General features: G+C 33.4%; 1 protein-coding gene across 1 annotated transcript; it reads right to left on the bottom strand.

The window, feature by feature from the left end:
* Positions 1-1,331: 1,331 nt before the first annotated feature.
* On the bottom strand, positions 1,332-21,384 carry phr6-4 ((6-4)-photolyase). The gene is made up of 11 exons (XM_018549777.1): positions 21,323-21,384; positions 11,891-12,122; positions 9,952-10,203; positions 9,098-9,282; positions 6,767-6,996; positions 5,607-5,774; positions 4,690-4,830; positions 4,048-4,199; positions 2,148-2,350; positions 1,920-1,946; positions 1,332-1,606 (listed from the first exon to the last, which is right to left on the bottom strand). Exons 2-11 carry the CDS (start codon positions 12,106-12,108, stop codon positions 1,461-1,463), a joined length of 1,722 nt encoding a protein of 573 aa, XP_018405279.1. The 5' UTR covers positions 12,109-12,122; positions 21,323-21,384; the 3' UTR covers positions 1,332-1,460.
* Between the last annotated feature and the right edge of the window lie 3,694 nt (positions 21,385-25,078).

Raw genomic sequence — 25,078 nt, 5'->3', positions numbered from 1 at the left:
ATAACGAGAGCCGCGAGTTGAAACGCGCGATGCGTTGTACCGTGCCCGTTTGTAAACGGAAGAGCGCACCGTCGCGAAGAGTCGTCTTCAATTAGGCGAGAGAGTCTCCGAAGATGACGTGAGCGAGAGCATCGAGCTTCAGTCTATAGCGTTTAAGCGCGTGGGCAATAGTGATATACAATAGCCGTGAGCAAAAACGTGTTATCAACTTTTTGTAGCAGAAAGGCGGTACCCGTCGAGCTGCATCGAGGATCTCCGGATTGAGGTACCATTAAAGCGCAAAGTGTGACAGATAGACCATTAAATGTTCATTTTGTCAAGTCGACCGAAGTTCATTCCACTGCGATTACATTCGCGATGCGTCTCCGTTACGTTTTCCGTCAATTATCCGAGAGCTATTATTCTGCTATCTAAAGTTGCATCGGAGGACATGCAGCACTCGCAGAGAAACGGCGAAGGGTTCCCAAGACCCGGAGAGAGGAACGTCGTGAGAAAGGTAAGTGACATCTCGACGTGATTTACATATGATGGATAACGTCCTTTACAACCAACATTTTATTCATTATTTACAATCATAATTTACAACTATAAAAAAATCTAGACGGTATACGGTTGTTAATCAATACGTTGCGGGAAGCATTGTTAAAATTGCATATAAGTTAATTGTGTGACAAAATACAAGTTGTAACAGTAATCTACCTCAGGCGAACATTAGGTTCGCTAGTGTAACACCCTCGCTAAGTCTCCCGCTGCTAAAACATTTTATTACCCTTGCCTTTCTACAAATGTTAAAAAAATAGTGCGGTTTCTCGCGGATTATCCGATATTGATTTTACAATTAACCTCTTTTACTAGAGTCAAAAACATTGGTGGATCCGTGGGGGGAGCTATGGGGTCCTCCCCATGTGGAGCCTTCTTTTTTAGAAATATTTGTAACAAAATTATATATATGTTATACATATATTTTTAATATTTCTGAAATATTTAATTACAATTTCACAAAAATATATTTTAATTTAAAAAACTCCTCTAGATATAAAAAAATATAGATGCTATTATATTATTCTTGTTTCGCATTAATTTAAAATAAAAAGGTTTTGTATAAATTATACATTTAAATAATATTTTTTTAATATAATAATTTAATATACTATTTTTTCGTATTTGATCTTTAAAATTTTTTAAAAATATATATATATATATAAATATTAATATATATTAAATATGGTTTATTTATGGAATTTATGAAATGTGACAACCAATTTCTAATAATATTGGGAAAAATTGAAGTAAGAAAAGGCATCGATTATGTCAATCATGATTAACGGGTCTTCTCGCAGTTAATTATAGTAAGAGATGTACAATTCATATGGAATTTTCAAGTCACTTTTAAAATCCATAAAAAGAATAATCAGCACTATGATGTTAACAGATTAGTCAGATCGCTATACCGACTGTAGCTACTGTTGCTGCTGCTGTTGTTGCTGCTGCGTGGGACTGCTAATGGTCTCCATTTTCTGCTCGTTCTCCCGATTCGGCGAATCCTGCTTCCTCTTCTCCTCGTCGCTGTCCTTCGCTGGCGGTGCCAGCAATGCGTTCAGCAAGCCTTGCACAAAGCATACTGCATTATTAATATCGTTACTAAAACATTTTATATGCAGCTTTAGCAAAAACAAGTATAAAACATCCTACGAATTGATTTTATATCTAATAAAAAATAAATTAAAAACAACTTCATTGAAAATGTTTATTTTTATAACAGTTTTAATATTTTGTTGTCTTTTTTGTTTTTATCATTGTTTTTTTTTTTCAAATAAATATAATAATTTGAGAGTGTTTTATACTTATGACCAAGATTGTTATACGTTACAATGCAATTAATTGATCGAATTATTAATTGTTAAAATCAATTTACTCACCAATGTTCTCTCCCTTAAATGAGGTTCCTAAATCGAAAAGAAATTGATTATAATACGATCGCTTTAAAAATTCGACTTAAAGCCCGCTAAAAGAGATCGTATCCGAATGGGTTGGAATTAAAACTACTCCGAAAGAACAAACTTTCGGCGCGGTGGTCCATTATCGAAAGAACAAATTAATTTAGAAAGTATTGTAAAATTGATCGCGGGCGGCCAATTTTTACTCACCGTTACCGCGATACTTATTCAGCTGCTGGTACACCTGTTTCATCCGCTCGATGTTGATGCGCGAGCTCTTGCTGTGGTTCACCATCGGCAACGAGTACTCCTTGCCGATGATGCATTTGGCAGCGTGCTGTATACTGAGCGGCGCGTTCCAAGGCTCGTGAATGTACCTGGTCGGGAAGTTCTTCAACATCGGCAGGTAGCGTCTGTTCGTGAGAACAAGATTGATTTTGTCTTGGAACAATAATTCCTTATATATCGCTCACTTGCTACAACAACGGCATAACTAAAAGGATTGTGATTTTTTTTAAACTGCTTACCAAAAAATGGAAACATAAAAAAAGAAAAACATACTTTAAAAATATATATATATCTTTTTTTTTCTCTATAATCAGTTATTACTATAACCAATAATCAAAATTGTATATTTCAAAATTAAAGTTACAAAATTTTAATAATTCAAATCATTGAAACTTAGTTTGGGAAATTTCGTTTTTTACTTGTAGTATAACAAAATGAGCGATAAAGTCTACATATACGAGTACAGGAAAAGAATGATTTTGTTGAAGTATCGGAAAATTTAACTAGACGGAGAAAATAATTTTGTTAAACTATCAAAATAATTACGTAGAACACTCAAGCATAATGAGCAACGTGTTTGAAATGTTACAAAAAGTTTTGACAATTTAGCAACCAGCGTCCTACATAACTATTCGGATGGTTTAACAAAATTATTTTCAGATCTGTCAATCTAGCTAAAGAACAGCGCATTAATTATATAGAAAATTGGGTCCCGGTGAAACGACTTAGTTTTCACGTACATGATATTGCTTACAATGTGTGAACAAAAGATGTCATAGACACAAGGCTCAATAATGGATAGTTTTTGAACTACGGTGTATCACAGATGTTCCATGAAGACAAGTTTTACATCACAGCTCGGAAACTATCCATTATTGAGTCTTGTGTATATGACATCTTTTGTTTAACAAGCTATTACATTATGTATGAAAATCAATGACATATGTGCATACATAAATCAAGCATTGGTCCGTAGCTTGAAGCCGGAAGATGGTATTATAATTTAACAGGATCCGTGAATCCATTACATCTCTTTCTATCATGAAAAAAAAATACTCTACTGTTTCTGAGAATTGCAGGTATCAAATAGAATGAATTAGCACTTGCTAGTTTATATTTATGAAGGCATGCTTAATGATCACTTAAATTGTTAATTTCCGGCTTCATCCCCCATTACCAAAAAATATAGGAATACTTGGTCCATGTATAATGTATGTATAAAAAATGGATGTTGGTGATTCGGGATAAAAGACTTGTAGTGCCTTTTAGTTTTTCAACATGGCCGGAGACTCTACCGTGTCTCCTGATATCATTGGTAAAGATTTTCATTAATTTATTTTACCGGGATCTAATTTTTCATATAATTAGTACTATACTAATTATATGGTCTACTACAATGATTGTCGGATTCACTAATTTATTCCAGTGAAATGTGAATTAGTTTTCTAATAATGGAACGTTGTCATCGCCGACGATTCGTCACGATAATCTTTTGCACGATTAAGCTTTAATGGAGCTAAGCTGTTTAAAGTTCCATCTATCTTGCGGCTGAATTTTGCCTCGCTCAGATTAACGCCTGATACGTTACAAATTAAGATCAATCAAGATTAAAATTTCCATTAATCTGGCCATCGCGTGAGCGTTAATCACTATACCGATACCATCGTGCACGCGATCGTTAGCGTAAATGTTACTTCGGATGGAAAAAAAAAAACATTGATAAACGTACCCGTCGAAATTTTTTTCGGAATTTCTCGCGTATTACATTGCGTTTTGCGTTTTTCTAAAAATAATTTTAAAAAATACTTTTTCAATCGATTACCTGATGTAGTCGCCGTTCGGATCCGCTTTCCTGCCGAATCGTACGGGGCAGTAACAGTGGAAAAATTGTTGGAAAAACGAACTACACGATAACCACATCCACATACCGGCATTCACGGACCAATCGGCATCTAAGAGAAGCTCGTCGAACACCTCAAAGAAAGACGTTAAATCCAATGTGAAATATATAGTAAAATAATTAACAAAATCAGCGAAATCTCACTCTTAAAGATTGAAAATTAAGTCTTTTTCGAGACTTTTTCCGGCTAAATTTTCACTATTTAGAGTGAAATTCTACTTCAAAAATTTTAAAGAGTATTTTAACGCCGTTTAACGCTTTTTGCGTAATTAAATAGACGTTTCATTAATTTTGTCTTCTACTTCGACGAATAAAATAAACTCAACTAGTTAGTTGTACAGTTACTCTGCAGAGAACGAACAGTTTATTTATTTATTTTTTAACTGGAGAGAGGTATATTACATTAGATGCACTGCACGTATTTCCGAGAAAAAGAGATCTCGCAACAAGAAATATTTCTACAAAGTCTGTATATTAATGATAAGTACAAACGAATAAGAGAAACAGAGAAAGAATAATTCAACGCGTGTTGATTGAAATGCCAGACATGCCGTAACATTTTACCTTCATTCCTTCCTCCCATGAGATCCAAAGGTCGCCCCTGGTCAAGAAGCAAGCCACCGCGTGTCTGGCCAGGTGATGTATCCAACCCTCTTCCCGTAACTGCGTCATGATTGCATCAATCCACGGAAATCCCGTTTGACCCTGCAGCAGACGAAAAGTTTAGTACCGTTGAAAAAATAGTATTGCTTGACTCCTTCGTCTCGAACTGAATATTTAAAAAATGTGCAAAAATAGTTATAAATCCTTAAAATTAAGGGAAAAAAGTTGATCTACAAAAGAAAGAAATTCCCTACTGTTGTAGAGAAAAAAGTGTAAAATAAATCGAGTTCCCAAATACCTGATGAAAATAAAAATCGGAGCGTAAGTTGAATGTAAGATGAGAGTAATAAAAGCATAAACGAAGCTTCTAGGAGGCAAAAATTGATACAAAGAAACATAAAAGAAAAGCGTAAACATCTTTTTTACATTTCGTTGTTTCAATCTTTGCCTCGTAGAAATTTCGTTTACGCTTCTGTATTCTCCCTTTACATTCGACTTACACTCCGATTCTCATTTTCGCCAGAGTACTGTTGCAAGTGCAATTGTATCCATCTGTCATATCATAAATTTTTCAGTTGCAAAGCTAGTTTAGTGCATTCTATTTTAATAAACAGAAATTGCGTATATTTCTCATGCCATATTATACATGTTTTGTTAATAAAAATAACGAATTTTTCGTAATTAAAAAAATTTATTGATAGCTCGAATGATAAAAATTATGTAAATTTTTTTGCTCTCACTAGTGTATTGAAATGAAAATAATTATTGCAATATTGTATTTTTTTTTTTTTCATCGTTAAAGTTTCTCATTTGACCGCACTGTATGAATAAAATAGCGAAGCAAATTTGCCTCTGTCCGTGTGCAAAATATCACTCACGTTCGCCCACTTTGCGAGTGCCTCCACGTTTTTGTCCCACGGTATCTGCACGCAAATCGGATTGCCCTGCATTTTGTCGAAATTTGGATTCTTCGTCGCTGCACAGTAAAAGAATTCACGCCAGAGAAGCTGCCCGTGCAACGACAGCGGCGGTACCGCTTTCTTTATCTAAAATAAATTTATTGAAAATATAATAAACAATATTGTAACAGTATTGATAGATAAACTGAGTTAATCATTCGCTTTCAAAATTGACAAATGACGAAGTATTGCTCGATAAAATGAGAAAGGTAACATCGTTGTTTTAAGAAAAAGGATAGACAAACAACGGAAAAATTTTATCGACATAATAAATGCAAAAAAAAGTAGTTATGTATAGAGAAGATTTTTATAAAAAAGATTATTTGTATAAAATAAACATAAATTAGCAATTTATTAAAATTAAGTATATTTTGTTCTAAATAAACAAAAGAGCGTCGCGAAAATAATTGTATTTATATAGTCTTACAATTAGAAGTAAATTTCTCGACTGTATAAATACTTTTTATGTCCAAATAAATTTTTTATTTTCACTTATCATAATATATTTGGACTATTACACATCATTTTAAATAAAATAATGTTTAAAAACATATCTTCTAAATTCTTTGGAATGAAATCTCACTCCAAACAGTAAAAATTGAGCCAGTCCTAAAGAAGCGCAGCTCAATGTTTAATCTTTAAGAGTAAGATTTCACTCTTCAAAGTGAATCTCACTCTAAAGGTTTTAAAGAGTATAATAATGATCATATTCTTTTTGTTAATAAATTGCTAATTAACGTTTACTTTCTAAAAATAAGTTTTTTTTAGATATCTTCTCTGTATATTTTACACTCACTATATGTAATACTCTAAGAAACAATGAGAACATTATACCCTCATAACCACGAACTTGTACGGAATAGCTTTCGCGACTTCTCGTAGAAATAAAAATTTCGCGGCGCAATTAACGCGTCCCGGAAGTTTCATTTAATTATTATCACGAAGTTTCCAAGCGAAAAAGAAAAGAAGAAGAGGATAGAAACTAGCGAGAAGTTCCTGCGATAAATTTTATGCGCGATAGACACATCTCGCATCGTCGTTTTTCGTGAACACAATTTCGCTCGCGGAACGTCTCGTACCTTCTTGTACAGATCAGTGAGCTGATAATAAAACAACCGCGTACTGAGACAGCCGAATCGCAGATAAGGTGAGAGCCCAGTCTGACTCGGCAATAAGGATTGCGGTGTCATCTTCGGTCTGCCGAAGCTCGCTACCCATGCCTTCCTCTCGAGGTGACGTTCGAGCCTAGCCAGGGCCTCACTCTCACCACCAACCCACACCGGCGGCAGCAGACTTTCCGTATCAAAGCCTACAAATCATAAAAAGCCGGGGAACTTGTATAGAGAAAATTATATTCTCATAGAATAACTTATGGTTAGCAACACGATTCGATATTTAATTATTTTTCCCTACTCGATGTTTTAATTACCCTCATTCTCATTTCTAAAGATTCGTGTGCAGTGAAATTTCTGATTCAAAATAAACGAACTAGAAAAGATTCTGATCATACCAATCAGAATTCTAGTTATAATAGATTCAATCAAGAAATTCTAATCTATTAATCTCTTCAGCAGAATTAAGTTTAATATTATACGTATAGTGTGTTCATTTTCTTCTTTCTTTTAAATTTTATTGGAATTATGTTTAAACAAATTTTTTTAATTCAATTCAAGGGCATTTTAATAAATAATGCATAGTAAGAAAATTTTTTTTTCCATAATTTGATTATTTTTTTAACATTTATATAGTATATTCAGTTTCAAATGATAACAGTAGATAATAGAATTAAATAATTTCAACGGATATAATGTCTATAAATTTGATGTACTATATACATTACAATGTACAAAGTCTGAAGGAGTTGAATAAACTAAATTATTTGTGTTTATAAAGGTCTTAATTTTAAAAGTCATTAAAAGAATGAAATATATAATAATCTTACATATTATTTTAAAATGATTTACTCGAACGTAACATATTAATAACAATTTTGTATCATTTAATATCGATAGCATTTTAGAGTTAATTCGACTTCGTAATACCTCAGTTTTAATATTCTATTAAAGAAAATTTTGTTATATAGCTCTTTACATTTAGTAAAATTTTAAATATTACTGATCGCAATTTGTATTATGATGTTAAGCATCTCAATAAATAATCCTCACGAAAATTTCGGAAATAAAAATTCGATCGTGTGCAATAAAATATATTGCTACCCGAAGTTTACTGTATAAAAAAGTACCTTGTTTTCGATTGTTCAGTGCTCGAATGGCGCTCTTTGACAGTTTTATTAAGAAAAACTCGACTCGGAATATCGACTAAAGAATCTGTCACTAAAATTAAAGAGCCGTAGACATTCCGTACAGTACAACGTTATTTGGCGAAGGTCTTGCTTCTTCATCCTTTCGGCATTACAGAGAATTGCAGAAGAAAAAACCTGAAAGCCTTCGGGAATCGCTCTGACATTTGATAACAATGAGAAGAAACGATGGAATAATATGCGACATTTGAAAGTGAGGGACAATACAAACTATAGAATTCTGTAAGTATATAGAGCTATACATCAATGAGGTAATGGGCTATTGCGCCGTGCCGAGAAGACTTTAAGACGTCTGACACTTAATAATAAGAACAATCAGCCAAGGTAATTAATAATCGATCGGATTCTCTTCGTATTCGCCATGCGGAGTACATAATGCAGTTTGAATAGCTACGGATTACAACGTGCTATCGACGGATGAATTACGTTATACGAAATAATGCCCGATTGCTCTCTTATGGACGGCGTATTAATATTGCATCGACTAATCTGCCGCGAATGAATTCTCCATGGCAAACGCGACGGGCTCGCGCTTACAATTAATCTGCAGTTGTCCAGCTCGAGATATTCTATTCGAAATGCATATCTCGTTATTACCTGATATATCGCGAAACAGCAGCCCGGTCGGGTGTTCTAGTTTATACTGAATCTTTGACCTCTGTCCTCAACTTTAATAATTGGTCTTTAATCAAGCCGGGTCGACTTTTCTTTAAATTAAAGTTCATGAAAAAAAAAAATGAAAGGTAGAAAGAAAATCTATAGGAAATAACGCGGTTAATGAATAAATTAAAAATTTTTTGTATTAATACATATTAATTGTTATGAATATTGAATATATATTGTACAATTATTTACTCATTATTGTATAATTTGATTGTTAGAATCCTATATAAGGTTTTATTCAGAGCTGTATCTAGTTAAACTTTTAGATACTTCAGTAATATAATATTATTCTGTCTGTACGTACTTAAGGATTCTCAATTAATAATGAATGATTATTTTAACGATTTGTTGTGTTTAACGAGATAACAAAAACTTAACTATAGAACATTGTACTTTCTTTATTCGAAAAAAATCGATTTTTTCTTACCAAGTTCCTCGAGGGTGGGCACTCCGTAATGATCGTCATGGTCATCCTTTAGGGGTGTATAGGCGCTGCCAATGCAAGCAGCAGTCACCGTCGGTACCGGCGGTTCTGGTGAGTCCATACCGGCGACGACATCTTGAAATTGATGATAGGTCAACGGCGGTTTTCCACCGTTTCTCTCTATGATTCTGAAACGTGTAACGACGAGGGCGGTGAAGTTACGAAATGGCTTGCGAATAATGGCGAAAGTTGCAACGTAATATTTAATCCTAGCGGGTCCCGCTAGGATTCTATTCTAAACATTCGGATGTATATTAAAGTGTAGTAACAAACATGTGTAGCTTTTAAAAGATATTTATATTCTTCTTTTCTTTCTTCCATAAATATCTTGTTAAAAATTATTTTAAGATTATATGTATTATATATAATAACAAAGTTAAATTTCAATTACAATCCTTTAGATTGATAAAATGAGCTAAAGACCTATTCTTACTTAAATAAAATAAATTTTTTTAAGTTAGATGAATTTGTATCTCTTTCATCATTAAACTCTCGACAAGTAATGTATTCCTATTTTAACTGTTTAAAAATAAAAAGAAAGAAAATTAATTGATTTATTAATCATTTATATAATATTATAATAAAATCATTCAGAAAAAATGCCTTAGAAAAACTCTATTATAAATTTGGTAAAGATAACAAATCAAAAATTATAAAAAGTAATAAAAAAAATTATTTTGACTTTAACAATGTGTGTGTGTTAAATTTAAATTATTGATATTTTATCTTAAATTAGTGTAAAAAAATTCCAATTGATATGAAAGTATTGGGCAATTTCGAATTTTTTTCGAACTCACTCGTCTAGTCTGTAGAGAGTATGCGAGACCCTTTGGACTACCGAGATACTGAGCTCCTTACAAAGGGCCGAAATATTATGATCTCGCACTCGGCCGAATGGCTCCGGATCCTCCTCGAAAGTCAAATTTGTCGTGCCCCATTCTTTGAAGAGTTTAGGGAGCGCGTCAGCCGGTTGTCCCCGGATCACAAACAGTCGAGAATTCAGTTTTCTCAGAGAACAGTCTAGATCCTCCAAACATTGCAGTAGAAACCTGTCAGATTGCACGTAAAACAAATCAATTAGATGTCGTACAAAATTACTTAATAATGTTTTTAGATAATGTAAAAATGAATATATACAGGATAGAGTAATAACATTGTCCACCTAAAGTATTTTAATTATTTTTAAAAATATGAAAATATTTTAATTACAAAATTAATATTAAGTATCAAAGGGTCATAATATGTTGTTAGTATTAAATGTTTCTGTGGATGGAGGCGCTTTTAAAGTTTGAGGTCACCACCATTTTTTAAATAATATTATATGATTTTTTTATATAATATAAATTTTCCAGTTATTCTGTATGTAAAAGTATTAAAGTAAAATTATTAAATATCAATAATGTATGATATGTTATATTTGATGTTGATATATATGTAGATACAAAGTATAAAATATCTCGTAAACTATTAATAATAATAACAACTTTATTGTATTAATTAACTTCATTTTTTGACAATTGCAATTACATGTTTTTTGAAAAACAACAACGTGTTTTCTTTGCATTAATTAATTCATCATTCAATGTTTTTCAGTATAGAAAAATGTTAATTAAGATATAGTTATAAAGAGATAAATAGTTTATACATATTTTATATTTCGAGTTAAAATATACCAGATTAAAAAAAAAATATCTCATAAATTAATTTTATGATAACTTTGCTGTATTACTTTTTAATACAAAATAACTATAGATATCACACATATAAAAAAATTATATAAATCCATTTAAAAAATAGAGAAATCTTTTAAATTTTTGAAGCGCTTTCACTCACATAAAAATGATTACTTTAAAAACATAGATTATAATATGATTATAATGTGTAGTAACAAACTGAAAATTATAGCATTATATTTTAATTAGCTTCTTCACAATAATAACATAATAAAAGAATTGTGGTGCAAAATTACAAAATATGAAAAACAATATTTTATTAAATATTTACATTGCAATTAGATTTAAGCATTTAGCTTTTGTAACAACTGAGAAATAATTCATCATTCAAAGCAACATAACATATAACGTAAACACGCGCGGCTACATTCGTCATTTGCCGTTGATTTTTGGTCAATGTCGCCGTTATGTCTTTATTGTCAACCGTGATTCAGTAGATTATCGACAACATCTAAGCGATCGCTTAGGAAACGGTTACATAACGCTTAATCAACATGACAAATGATCGACGACGAGAGAGTCGTGCCTCGAATGTCCGTCGCAGTAATGCATTGAGATTATGCCATGCAATGAAGATCTACGGTGCCATTTGTGGAACAGTATCGACTCACTATTATCGACGAATTAAATAATCGTAACTCGCTACTATCATTGCAATATCATCCGAACTTAAGATGCAATAAGAAAAGCTTGATATTATAAAAAAAAAAAAAAACATTAACGCGATCATTGTCGATAATTATCCAAGAGTATCTGATTATATTTCTGTCGTTCGTTCACAACAAGATTTAGAAAAACAAGAAATAAGAGAAGAGAAACAAGATAATAAAATAAAATAAAGATTCGTAAAAAAATAGATTTTTGCTGATAACAATAAGAATATATGTATACATAAGTACGGCACGTTTGAGGCGCCAACGCGTTTCATCGCATTATTCCGCTTTTAGAGTCGACTTGCATCGATCTCGTTTCCGCAATCCCGCGGGCCATCGCAGGCTCTCACCTCCATTTATTAATGCCAACGTTGGTGCTTCCGGCGAACCAGGGGTCCAGCACAAAGACACACCGGAAAGTGGACGCCCCTGCGAGACCCTCCTTCAGTGAGGGATTATCGTGCAGTCGGAGTCCCTTACGGAACCAGTGAACCGTATGCTTCCCGCCATCGCCTCGAACTCCCGAGGTCACTGTCTGGCCCATCTCGTTGTTACTACTTCCCGTCATCTTTTCTTAGTACCCTTCGGAGAGCATAGACCTCAATTAGTTGATTCAGCGCGCGAAAGTGATTCGTTACTGCCCTACTTGCGTGCAATTACAATAAATCTATTATAGTCTAATCTATTACAATAAATTAACGAGGCGTTTATTAATCCTACATTATTCGTACGGATTTCTTTAACGTAATTACTCACGTGGAGTGTCTCTGACACTCCAACATTGTATCTCAATCTTTAATGTTCTCTTTGTTGATTTATAATTATTATAAATAAACATATCGTAATATTCTATGTGCATATACCTTTGAATAAAGGTAAATGCAAATTTTGTTTAAAAAATGTATTCACTATTCGTATGTTTTGCAAATTTATAGTGTCCTAGACACTATGCGAATAATGAAGAATAATAATAGTGCAGGGTGTTTAAAAAATTGCCCGAAAGCCTTTATAAATTTTATTCGAACTAAAAACTAAACACTTCGTGCGATTCTTTATCACTTTGGTAGTTTCTTGAAATTTTTTAAATTTTAATGTTTGATAATTTTGAATTAAAAATGCTGCTTGACATTAATAGTAATATAATAAAGATTTTCTGGTCGGGTAATCACATATGTATATACTACCTACGGTTTAATTTGCAAAAGATACGTACCGAGCTTCTTTTTTCTCTAATTAGCTTTAAATGAGTATCTGTAACTTTTAGAAAATACTCCACGTTTTTAGAAAACGTGAAATCCAAAAACTCAGTCAAAATTCACGTGCAACTTTCAGGTGTGACAGATCAGCGTCGAAAACGCACATTTTAAACATCTTCGTGCTATCAATATTACAAAGAAATAATAATAGATGCGAATTGATCCCTATGGGAGCTTTTATAAATACATCTTGTCGTCCAAAATGCGTGCTAAGGATCCGTTTATCATCGGTCTTTGCAGCGTGATTTTGAGACTACAAGGGAGAATTTTCATTTCGATTCTTGAAGGGTCACGTCGTGCAGAAAATTCTATTTTCCTCGGATATCTCTGAATCTACTTCTGCAAGATACTTCCTCGAAGGGACCACGCCTCGATTGGCCCACTCTGATTTGGCATTTCGTCATACACGAGGACTTTTAATAACTCTATAAAAATCGTTCACAAAAAAAAAGGTTCGATAATATAATAATGAAGCTTAGATAATAGTTACTGAACTCTGTGTTCGCTTTTCTGTTATTTTTATCTCCGTTCAACTAACTTTTCATTTTTTTTCTAATTCTAAGAATTAGTTGATGCATGTGGTATAGTTAAACAATTACTATCAAGATCTCCGATCTACAATTCCGATCTCAGATAACTCACCTTCCAAAACAGTTCCTTGACACTCTATTCGTAACGCAAAATTTTGCTGTGAAACACTTGACGCGCTATCGTGAAACTACGCTTTTGTCGCCACACAATGATTCATGCGATGTCGTGAACTCCATTGTAAGGTGAAATTAGCGTATTCATTGTATGCGAGCACGTGTACATTATTTCGGGATCGAAATTTACTTTGGATACGTAAAAGATGTCTTTCGAAAAATTCATTCTCATCTCCAAGAGTATAGAAAAGAACAGAGGATAAAAATAAATTTATAAAACCGGCGTCGTCAATTTGGAAGATTAGATGCGCAATTTTCTTGGCGATTCAGGCTTCTATATCTATTTGCTCCCCACAGAGATATAAAATGTTATATATAGCTATATAACTTTTTATATGAACTCCTTTTCTCTGTCTCTTTTTCTTTGATAAAACCGCTTCATTATTACACAGATGAGGACCATTCTTTTTCAAGATAAATTCAATTACTTGCGGCCTCCAGAAAAATCACAGGTCGCAGCTTTGCGAGGACCCATATGTCTCCCGACATCGAGAACAATTAACGAAATCTCGACGGATCGTCTTCGCGATATACAGTTGATTTCCCTGGCAACCGAAAGGACCAGAGCGACATGGGTGCATTAATTTTATCCTACAAGCACGTTTATATTCGCTGCACAGTGGCGTAGCTAACGATCTCCCTCATCTCCTAGGAATAGAGGTACCATTTTCAGTAGACACATTAAAAATTAAAATCTACATACAATTTATATACATATTTATACTTCTCGTCGTCTTTAAGAAAATAATTGCTTTTAATTTACTTCGATAATCACCGCATTCTTCTGCCGTAATTAATTATCAATTATTATTAATAACAGCACGTAGAGGTGCAGATAGAGCAATTTATTATTCTGGGATGAACGCCGTCAGCAGAGCAAGGTAATCAAGATCGATCCTTTGAAGTTCCTCCGCAGACAGGGGCGGAAAGGAGGAGTCGCGCGGGGGGAGGAGAGACGAGAGTGACCTGAATGTTGGTTACGCTGCTGCGCTGCACCGTTGCATCGTTGCGAGTTCCATGTGTATCGTTTTCCAGCAACGGTAGCGAAACCGCCGCGAGATTAGCCCTCAGACGAGGACTATCTTTCGGCGCGTTATTCATGAACCGAGAGGGGTGAAGGGGAATCAACGTGCGTTTTGCAGCAATTTATTGCGGAATTCGTTCGCCCCTCCCACGGCACGGGATATATGCGGCAAGCAAAAGCGAGTTGCTAAAGCGCGGGGTGCATTAAAAAATACGTTAATCGATATAGTGTCTTCAAGGGGTATCCTTTTTAGCATTTACGAAGAGTGAAAGTTTATCTTTAACCCTCCAGAGCGGACGTCCAAAAAAAAAAAATCTGTAACATCAGTTACTGACGCTGGCTTAGTGAGACCCGTTTAATTTATGTTGACTATAAAAGACACTATAATTAATTTCAAGGACCAAAATAACATAATTAGTGCAAAAAGAATACTAGGTTTATTTTAATCCTCCACCAGTAACACGGGGTCTTCAAAAGCACACTATATCAATATTTTAAAAAATTATTATAAATTTTAGTAGAATTTTAATAGAAAAATTTAAATCGAGCCCAAATCTTGTCTCGAATTAAGAAAATGATTTCGAATTATTCCTCTTTTAAGAAAATAATAAATGTAAAATATAATAAATAAAAATAATAAGTGTAAAATAAATTTTCGACACTATCGCGATTTTTTTATTCAACAACTCAGATATTATACTCATAAAATACGTTTAGTGGAAAAATATAATTTAAAAAAATTAATTAAAGGTATTGTAACTTAATGTAATTTTTGATATTAATGTTACATTAAGTATTATTAGTTACGAGTATTTATTAATATACCTGACGATATAATATTGTTCATGTGTTTTATTAACAATTTTAAAAAGTATTTTATTTAAATTTAATTAATATTAAATTTTTTTAATGTTTCTCTTTTCTTTCTTAAGAAGATAATTATTTTAATGTAATTCCATATATTTAAATTGTTGCAGGATGATCAAAACTAGAAATGTTTAAGTAAGGGATGGAATACCATGTACTTGATTCATCATATTTTTCAGAACCTGCTTAAGACAGAATGAGATAAATATCTTATTTTATCTTATGCATAATCTATCTCATTCTATCTTAAGCAAATCCTGAAAAATATGGCGAATCAAACGTATGCCGTCCAATCTCTCACTTAACAACTTTAATCGAAACAAGCAGACTCGCTCGGTAACCCATCCGCGTCTCACATCTTGTAAACTATATTGCTGGTGATTTTCCATCGGTACCTTAAATTATTACAGAAAATCGTGCTATTATATCGTCGTCATGAAGACATCAACATCGCCGATTCGTCCGTCTTAACTCCATTTAAAGTTCCAATATTACATCATCGCCGCGCCGCGTTTCACCGCTGCCGCATGAAGGCGGCAATATAATCGAAATTTATCGTTTTTTGATGGAATTACATCCCACCGCGTCCTCCGATAACTTCTCCCAAAGAAACTTCTCAGAGAGAAAGAGAGAACACATACGAAGCACTAAAGCCGATACGATACGTCGTAACTCGGCGAACACGGTCATCCTGATCGTGTCCGCAGAACGTTTGCGACCACGTCGGTTCACGGTGGCATCGCAGTAGTTTTCCTATGGAAACTCTCTTCTCGCATGAAAGAGACCACAACAGAAAAGAAACTTTAATTCCGACACACACAGATCGGAGCAGCAAAGAAACGGACTTGTTTCACATCGCAGTATTAACTTTAATCTCCCGTGGGAGTCTCAGCGAAAGGGATAGCGTATACCTTAAATATTTGTGTACGTTTCGCTAAAATAAACTTAATGCGCGCGGCATTTTTTAAAAAGAGCATCACTCTCAAATATTTGCGTAAAAGGACGTCAATGTCGAATAGAATAAGGGAGAGAGATTTTTTCGTTTCTTCTCTGAAAATTCCTGACGATTATCGCTCAAAGACTATGCTTCAATGATAAGTGAAGCAGCTTCAGCGTTACACTTGTTAGATATCATTATGTCGCGCGTCGTTTTTCGCGCTGAAACCATCATTAAAGAATCACACAAAAAGAGCAATTTTGCTGAAATATTTAAATATTTAGCTAGATATAGATCTAAAAATCATTTTATTGAATTAAAAATAATATTATAATTATGTAGAAAATTCAAGTATCATGAGCATACAATGCTGTAAAAAATTTTGATATTCCAGTAATTAACTTGAGCATCTTGTATACAATTATCTTGATAATTCAACAATAGTATCTTTAATTCTTATTTTAATTTCTTTTATAAATTATTTTTAATGTTTGATTTAGCTAAATTTTTAGATAACTATATCTGGACCATAGAAAATTAGAAAGGTTTACCTTTTTCACAAAAATTATCGAATTGAACTAACTTCATTCCGTAAAAGTTCTTATTTGAAACTGGATTGTATATCACTGTAAAAAAAAACTCCGAAAATTCTCAAGAAATTATATCAAAAATTTCAAAAAATACTCTTACATTATTTGAGAAAATATAAAGAAAAAAATCTTTTTGCACCTCTCAAATCAAGCAATTTAAATCTGTAAAAAGTAAAGTAAAACACAATCCGACTTCTATGACAGTATTAAAACTCGCTGTTGAAACTTTCACATATGTATAAAAATTTTTCAAATTTTTACAGTTCAATAACATAAAACTCTGCAGTGACGTTCGAAAACTCAGACTGCGGAAAAGTGGTGAAAATTTCACGTTGCAAACGAAGGATTAATCACGCGTACCGCGTACGAGAATTAGCGTTTGAACGTATGATCTACATAGACAAGGAAAAGTCGGATGATATTACGTTGCCACGTGTTACACTAATAATAATCGTTCTTTTCTCGTCTTGGGTTATGTAAGCGAAATAGCTTTCGACGTTCGTGATAATGTCGATGGAATGGCGCGTGTCATTTTTACTGACCGCAGCAAAGGATTCCAGAAATTCGAAGCAATCGACGAAATACGAGCTCAGTTAGCCGCTGTCATTAATTTTATTTCTGCATAGTTAGCAGCTCGTCTTGAGAATTTCGATATAACTGATGGATTTTCTGGCTCTTTCTCAGAGATTTCTGGAGAGTTCTAAAAAATATTCTGTTCGTGCAAAAATGTAAAAAATATGAGGCCACGAAAATTAAGATGTAACTTTTTTATTTCTATTAGAAAATCAATTTTATTTTATTTTTTTGTTACGTCGATGTATAAATACTAGCACACTTCAAAAAAAGTATAGATATATATATATTAAATGCTAAAATAAAAGATATATATTTAAATCCGCTTAAAAGATTTAATATGAGTAGAAGTTACTTTTTTTTTATTTTCTGTGCTTCAAAAGGTTTTGGAGCTACATTTCAATACTTTCAATAAATTTTTTGTTCGATGATCACTCGAATAAAGTCTCAAACTCTATTCGATATATTACAATTAATATGTTACGTATAATTCATTATTTTCTTCTGGTATAAAATAGGAATCACAATTTTTAAAAATAAACAAATCTAGAAACAAATCTTTCTCTCAGGTATAACAATAGAAGCTGTAATTTAAGTGTCCGATACTTCACAATGTATATATTTTTAGTAAATACATCTTAAGAAGCATCCAAGATCCAACTTGACCGTAAATGGCTTATTTTCATCGGTATTTAGTTTAAAAACTCTCACGGTCCAAATAAGATTTGATATTGTTTGTTTACGTCGCTTGAAAATAGACGTTGATTCCTACTTATATTGCGAAGAATATTACTAAGGCCTCGGTAGTCTAATTGGCTAGGACACTTGCGTATAAAACAAGCGATTCGACTCCCGACATATTAACTATCGCGGTACTATCAGGAATTAAAACAAATTAATAATTAACTTATATACGTAGTCCAAATGTAAGCGATTAAAGATCCAAGCTAGACTGTTATAGGCTTCGTATTAGTTATGTTCGTACATTAACGGTCTTTACTATTGAATATTACTTAACAGATACTTCTTTGAACAGTACATACTAATTGTAAGTAAATACTTACATTAAATAAATATGGTACTCCATGAAAATATGATTAAATCAAATTAATGTTTTTTGCATAAAATAAATATATGTTTACATTTAGTAAATATTTACTTAGAAATATTTGAACAAATATTCATTAAAATTTAGTATTTGTTTCAATGTATTTTTTGTACTTTGAACGTAAGTACGTTGTGTGCTTGAGAATTATTACTAACAATCCTTCAAGAACAAGAATCGCATATATATATATATATATATATATATACGTGCTACTCTTTATTATTTATTCAATACGCATTCGTCTTTTCTAGAAAGATCAAATTCTAGAAGAATACCAAGCGTTGATTGCATAAGATCGTTATCGATAACGTCTAATTGTGACAATTAATGTTGTACAAATATGTAAACACATGTATATGAAACTAAATGTAAATCAAATGTAATTCACCCTGGACAGCTTATTTTGTTACTTTTGGGATACTCTCGATGGAAGAGTACTCTGATAACGATTAATATATATCAAGACAAGTGACGTTTTACTTATTGCATATAAATTTTAATTAACCACCTGTAGCGTTACTGGTATTATCAAGCGATAAATAATTTTTACGCTTAATTCGACAAATTTTATATTTCATTTAAGCCCCTATTTATTTTAACTCTCCCCCACTCGTTCTGCTTCCCCATTGATTTCAGCAATGTATTTTCATTTTCCACATCGCCGCCAATGTATTATATCTCGAGATCAATTTTCGCACGTATATCGTGAACATGTAAATCGCGTTTTTCAGTGAAAAGCGGTAGATATTACGTGTCACGTTTGATATGAGTTATCTGCCTATAGATGAACAATGAACGCTTTCTAAGAGAAACTCGGCCGTATTTCTGGGGCTGAGGTCAATTATATAACGTTTTTCCTTAGAGCGCAACATGAAAAATGAAAACTTTTGTATATATATGTATGTATAAGTACATACTCTTTAAAACTTTTAAAGTGAATTACTTCGAAGAGTGAAATCTTACTTTTGAGGATTGAAAATTGAGCCGCTCTTTTTCAAGACTGGCTCAATTTTTACTCTTCAGAGTGAGAATTCCACTTCGAAAACTTCAGAAAGTATATGCAAATTTTCATTTTCTGCGTTACAGAAAAAAATTACTTAATTAATCCTACGAATTGGGTTGATGGATCAACGTGTTTACTTACAACGACACGACAGTGACTAAACACGACGTCCGTCGCCGTTCCGCTTTCCGTTTTCCGTGACAAAACGCTACTTGTGCAACAACGGTACGAGCGACATTTCGGCAACTCCTTACAAGCGTTAATTGATAAGGGTCGAGTGCCACGACTAAGTTGGGAACATCTATTCCGCCCGAAAGTATCCACTCGTTGATTAGATGAGTCAATAAGTTGAACCCATGGGGACGATTAAACGTGTATTCCTGGGCACACGATCCGTTTTGAATCGATTCAACGCACCTCGAGTTCTCGCAACATTAATGAAACTGATAATTCCGTAATTAATAATGAAGAAATTTCCGTAAACTCTTAATGCCTTGTTCCTTTGCGATATTGGGTAATAAGGATTATTAATTTTTCACGCGACGATTAATGGATTTCGTTGTACGCATTATTCACCAATCATTTAACATATTGACATATTGACAAGATTAACCGGTTATTTAATATATCTCAAATCGGATTTTTTTAATCACGGCAAGTGAAATTAATTTTGTCAGTATTGCAATAAAAATGAGTAGAAAGATATGCAGAGTTATTTGAATTTAAATAGATGATTTCTTTTTAGAGTATTGAACAATTTGGAAATATTATATAATATCCGTAGAAATTATATCGCACTTTCTCTCAACGAATCTGATGACTAATCTGAGCGTATTTGAGGAAAATTTAGTAAAAGAAATTGTCCTTTATAAGACCACACAACAACGAAAATTTAAATTATGATATATACACATATAATGATTATATTCGTATATTAATTATTAATTTGATATGTATAATTATATGATTTAATAAGTATAATTAAATAATTAAATATTCATAAACAATATATATGTACACTTTAAGCCAAAAGTATAGAAACACTTTTAAAAAATTGATATTTTTTTAATTATTTACTCAAATATCCTCATGTCCATAACATTAAAATTTTTGAACAATAATTGTTTAGATTCAATAACCCGTTATTGGGGGGATCTAAAAAAAGTATAAATACTTTTTAAAATTAAAATATTTTTTCAATACATTATTAAATATATATAAGCATTATTTGAATAAATAAAAATGATAATTTTTTTAATGCTTTTAAACTTTTTACCTAAGAGTGTATATGTATACAATAAATATACTATGCACATGTGTATACACATACACACACATATATATATATATATATACACAATGCCTGACAAAAGTTTCCGGCCAACATGCATAATTTTATAATAAATTTTATAATAAATTGTCTATCAATCTGTTTTTCGGTTTATATTATAAGACTTAAAAGTTAATGAAATATTAGAACATACCAGGTATACTCGTATATACTACATTTTTATTTGTAACGATTCATTATCTAAATAATACAATAAAATTGCTTACTGGCAATAAGTAATTTTATTGTCTCGTATAAAAAAATACATGTGCACATATTAATTGCGATAACAACACCTAACTGTAAGGGGGACCATCGAAATGCCTCGATTCGCTATTTAAACTAATCACACAAATCTATAATGTAACGCAGCTCCGCTTTCTCTCTTACTTTCGTTGAAGGAGCCGGTGAAAGCGCGCCGAGTTGGAAAAGCCGAGGCCCTGCGACCCGCTGTGCCAATCCACTGCAGAAATCCGCGGGCACGCCGAGTCGCTACGAGAAGAGTTTGCGAGCCGCGAGACAAGCTCGCCGCGGAGCTCGCATCGTCGCGCGTGTCACAATTGCAAAGTTTCCCGCCGGCGAAGCAAGGCCGCGAAGCCCTATGACCAACAACACGACGGTTTCCAGATTCAGCTTGCGAGCAAGATCGATCGATCGCGGAACTCAAATCGACGTTCAGTCCATCAGTCGCAACGCGTGTTGATTGCAATATCGGCGACACTCACATTTCCCTTCGCAGACTTGATTTCTTTTCGTCGCGAATTCTTCGCGAATTTATTCGCTGATTCACTCTGGTTGCAAATCCACCATCGGAAGACTCTTATCAATTCTCCATTTGATAACTCGCGACTAAATTATCGAATTGAATTACTAATAAGGTCTGCTTAAAGAATTAACTAGACTCCACTAAAACTTTCTTCCGCCGAACGTCAAACGTATACACCTATTTCACACACTTTAAGTTTTAAAACTACACACTAATTGAACGATTCACTCGCGGCACTCGCTGGATCGATGACGCGCTCGATGCATCGCTCTTATAGCGTCGAGCGCGCTAATCGTCCCATCGCTTGACATGAACAATCGCGTCGATTGCTTACCGCAAATCCTTCTAATTCCAGAAACAATCAGACGCAGCGCGATAACGATCATTCACTGTTTACTCGCGGATCTCAAATTCAGCGCGACGACAATTCGCGCGAAAGGCTCGCTCGCACTTGCTCGATCGTCGCGCGCGTTCGCCAATCTCCTCTTCCTTTCTTTCTTTTCACCCCGTCTTCTTTTTATTTCGCGCAATTGCGCGAGTGAACGAGCAAAATCGCACGGCCGTAAAACCACACCGCACCGCGTTAACAACCGATCGCATATGCGAACGCGATAGTCGAAGGGGGCCGATAGACGAGGGGGCAGCGTGCAGGAGTGCGGGGGTGAATTGAGCCACGCCGAGTGCAACGTGACCGTCGATCCGCGGCAGATCCAATTGGCCGCGCGGATCACGTGGTACAGCGGTCACGTTGCAGCCGCCGTGGCCGTCGCCGCGTTTTGTGAGTGCACCTCTCGCTTTTCTACGTCGATCTGCCCGAGGCCGTCTGTTTCTACTACTTCGCGAGATCTCTTCTCGCAAAATACTCAAAATTTCGCCGAGAGAGAAAAAGATATAAATACATAGATTGCTTTATTTATCTCGTGCTCTAGAATAAGTCCTTTCATCGAGCGCTGAAATATTTAGTAAAACAAAGCAGTAAAAAACTATTACAAAGAAATAAAGAAAAAAATATAAGTATATGAATAATATAGCATAAAAATATGCAAGAAAAATAAATAAAAATGCTAAGCAACTGTCAAGTATAATTAACTATGAGACTTTTTCTACCAAAAAATCATGTAGCTTGCATTTAAAATTATTGAGACTATTAATGAGAAAGAGAGAGAGAGAGAGAGAGAGAGAGAATGAGAAGAAAAATATCTTAGGACCCTTACAGAAAACTAATACTAGCTAATTTATAATACTGAAAGATAGTGATTAATTACTTATTTTGAATATTAAAAGCTTTTAATATACCCACAATCAGAATAAATATTTAATAAGTTATTTTCCTTCTATAAGAAAACTCGCGAATTCTTTCCTTTGAACTTTTTAATGAATCTCTCAAGGATTTAAAGGCATTATATTTATTCCGACAATCTTTATTCTAATTACAATAAATAACGGTCTATATCGAGCTAAATGGATTTAATATAGTTCTTAAATTTATAATATAAATGAGAACATAAAGTGAAAAACTAAAATGAAAAACTAAACTGTCGTACGTTTTGGAACTCACAGGTCCTTCTTTAGCGAGTTTCATCCGAAACGTACGATAATTTAGTTTTTTGTTTTAGTTTTTCACTCTGTGTTCTCATTTATACTATAAATTTAAGAACTATATTAAATCCATTTAGCTCGATATAGACCGTTATTTATTGTAATTTGCACTGCAAAAAACGAGCGAAATTTATTGATCTTTATTCTGTTGTTTTCTTTTTCTAAGAAACCTGTTTAGTACATATCTTTTAGTATGTACTCAGTTTTAGGGAGTGACTAAGTTATTTGAAGAACTTCAGATCGAACAAACGTTAATAAAAGTTTTGTGACTTATTTAAAATTTTAGCAGGAGTTTTATAACGTTGAATTGAAAAGTTTCTAAGGAGAAATTAAATCTAGATTATATTTGAGAAAATTGGTCCTTACGGTATTTCTCAATAATTATTTTTAGACAACTTTTTCTATGATTTTTTGTAATGAAGTATATTTTTAGTATATATACATATATATGTATAAAATAAAATTTACGTATTTCAGAAATCGGTTAATATGGATTGTTTAACGATTTTATTTTTGAAAAGTAGAATAACAAATATAATTCAGAGCGAAATAAAAAATTATGATGGCATCAAACAGCTCCACAGTAATTATATTAAAAATCATTTTTTTTTTTATTAATCGCAATGCATTGTAACATTTTGACGTTATCGTGACATTCTGCTTAGAATAATCCTCTCAATATGTTATGCATTTAATCGACAAATTGTTTTTCCGATCTGTTTATACGTTTATACATCTTATACTTTGCGTAACCATTTGATATCGATTTAAAGCGCCGAACTGTGGGACGAGGTTACTATTGATCTGCAAAACTCGGCTTGCGTAACGAACTTGTGTTTGCCCGATTAAAATAGGCTTCGTATGTTAAATGAAACGTGTACATATACATATATGTATAATTATTTTTCACAGAGACAGAGCCCATCGATCCGGGACAATAGATGGAATTTATCACTTGATTCGCATGTGAAAATTCAGTCGAGAGACTTTTAATAAATTACAGGCGTAACACAATGGCGACATATTATATTCCACCGAACCAATTACGATTTAATTAAATCGCGTTAATTACTAACAGATTGATTTACAAAGAAAAAAGAAGTGGCAAGTGGCAATCGATGGTGGTACAAAATTTGCGACGCGAAGAAAATCGTGCTGATTCTTCGAAATAAAGTGACCATTATATATACATAGGGAAGAAAGATGTCGTGTTTTTAATAAACGATTATGAAATCGCCTCAGTGGACAAGTTTGTACAAAACGAAAGATGGCCATATTGTGAAGGTCTGATGGGACGGTGAATCTCACAATGTAATTTATGCGGTAATCACCAGGTCTATTAAAGGAGGGGCCATAATCGAGTTGTAGGAACCAACAATAGGATCGTGCAGTTATTTCATCACGGTTCCGCATAATCTCAGAGCAAAAGTAACCGAGCGAGACTAAATTCGTGGAGGAAACAAGATAGTGGGAAAATGGTCGCAGCTTGAAAATCGACGCGTATTATATACACATGAACGAGTATTAGTGCAAACTGTCGCAATTGTTGCTCGCCAGCAATTACGAGCAAGCCGCATTTACCTTCATCGCAGGGCTTTCCTTTCGGGTGGCCCTATCTCGCGAATTTCTCTTCATTCCTTTTTAACTTTATAATTACTCGCATGGGTTATTTGTTAACGTAATTATTCGCATAGTATTTTTGACACTCTAATATTATATATTCGGTTTTTTATTGCTCTCTCTCTCTCTCTCTCTCTCTCTCTCTCTCTCTCTCTCTCTCT

This window comes from Cyphomyrmex costatus, unplaced genomic scaffold (genome assembly GCF_001594065.2).
Source record: "Cyphomyrmex costatus isolate MS0001 unplaced genomic scaffold, Ccosl1.0 scaffold882, whole genome shotgun sequence".
Classification (NCBI taxonomy): domain Eukaryota; kingdom Metazoa; phylum Arthropoda; class Insecta; order Hymenoptera; family Formicidae; genus Cyphomyrmex; species Cyphomyrmex costatus.
Note: the sequence above shows the minus strand (reverse complement) of the source record. Positions and strands in the feature narration are given on the sequence as shown.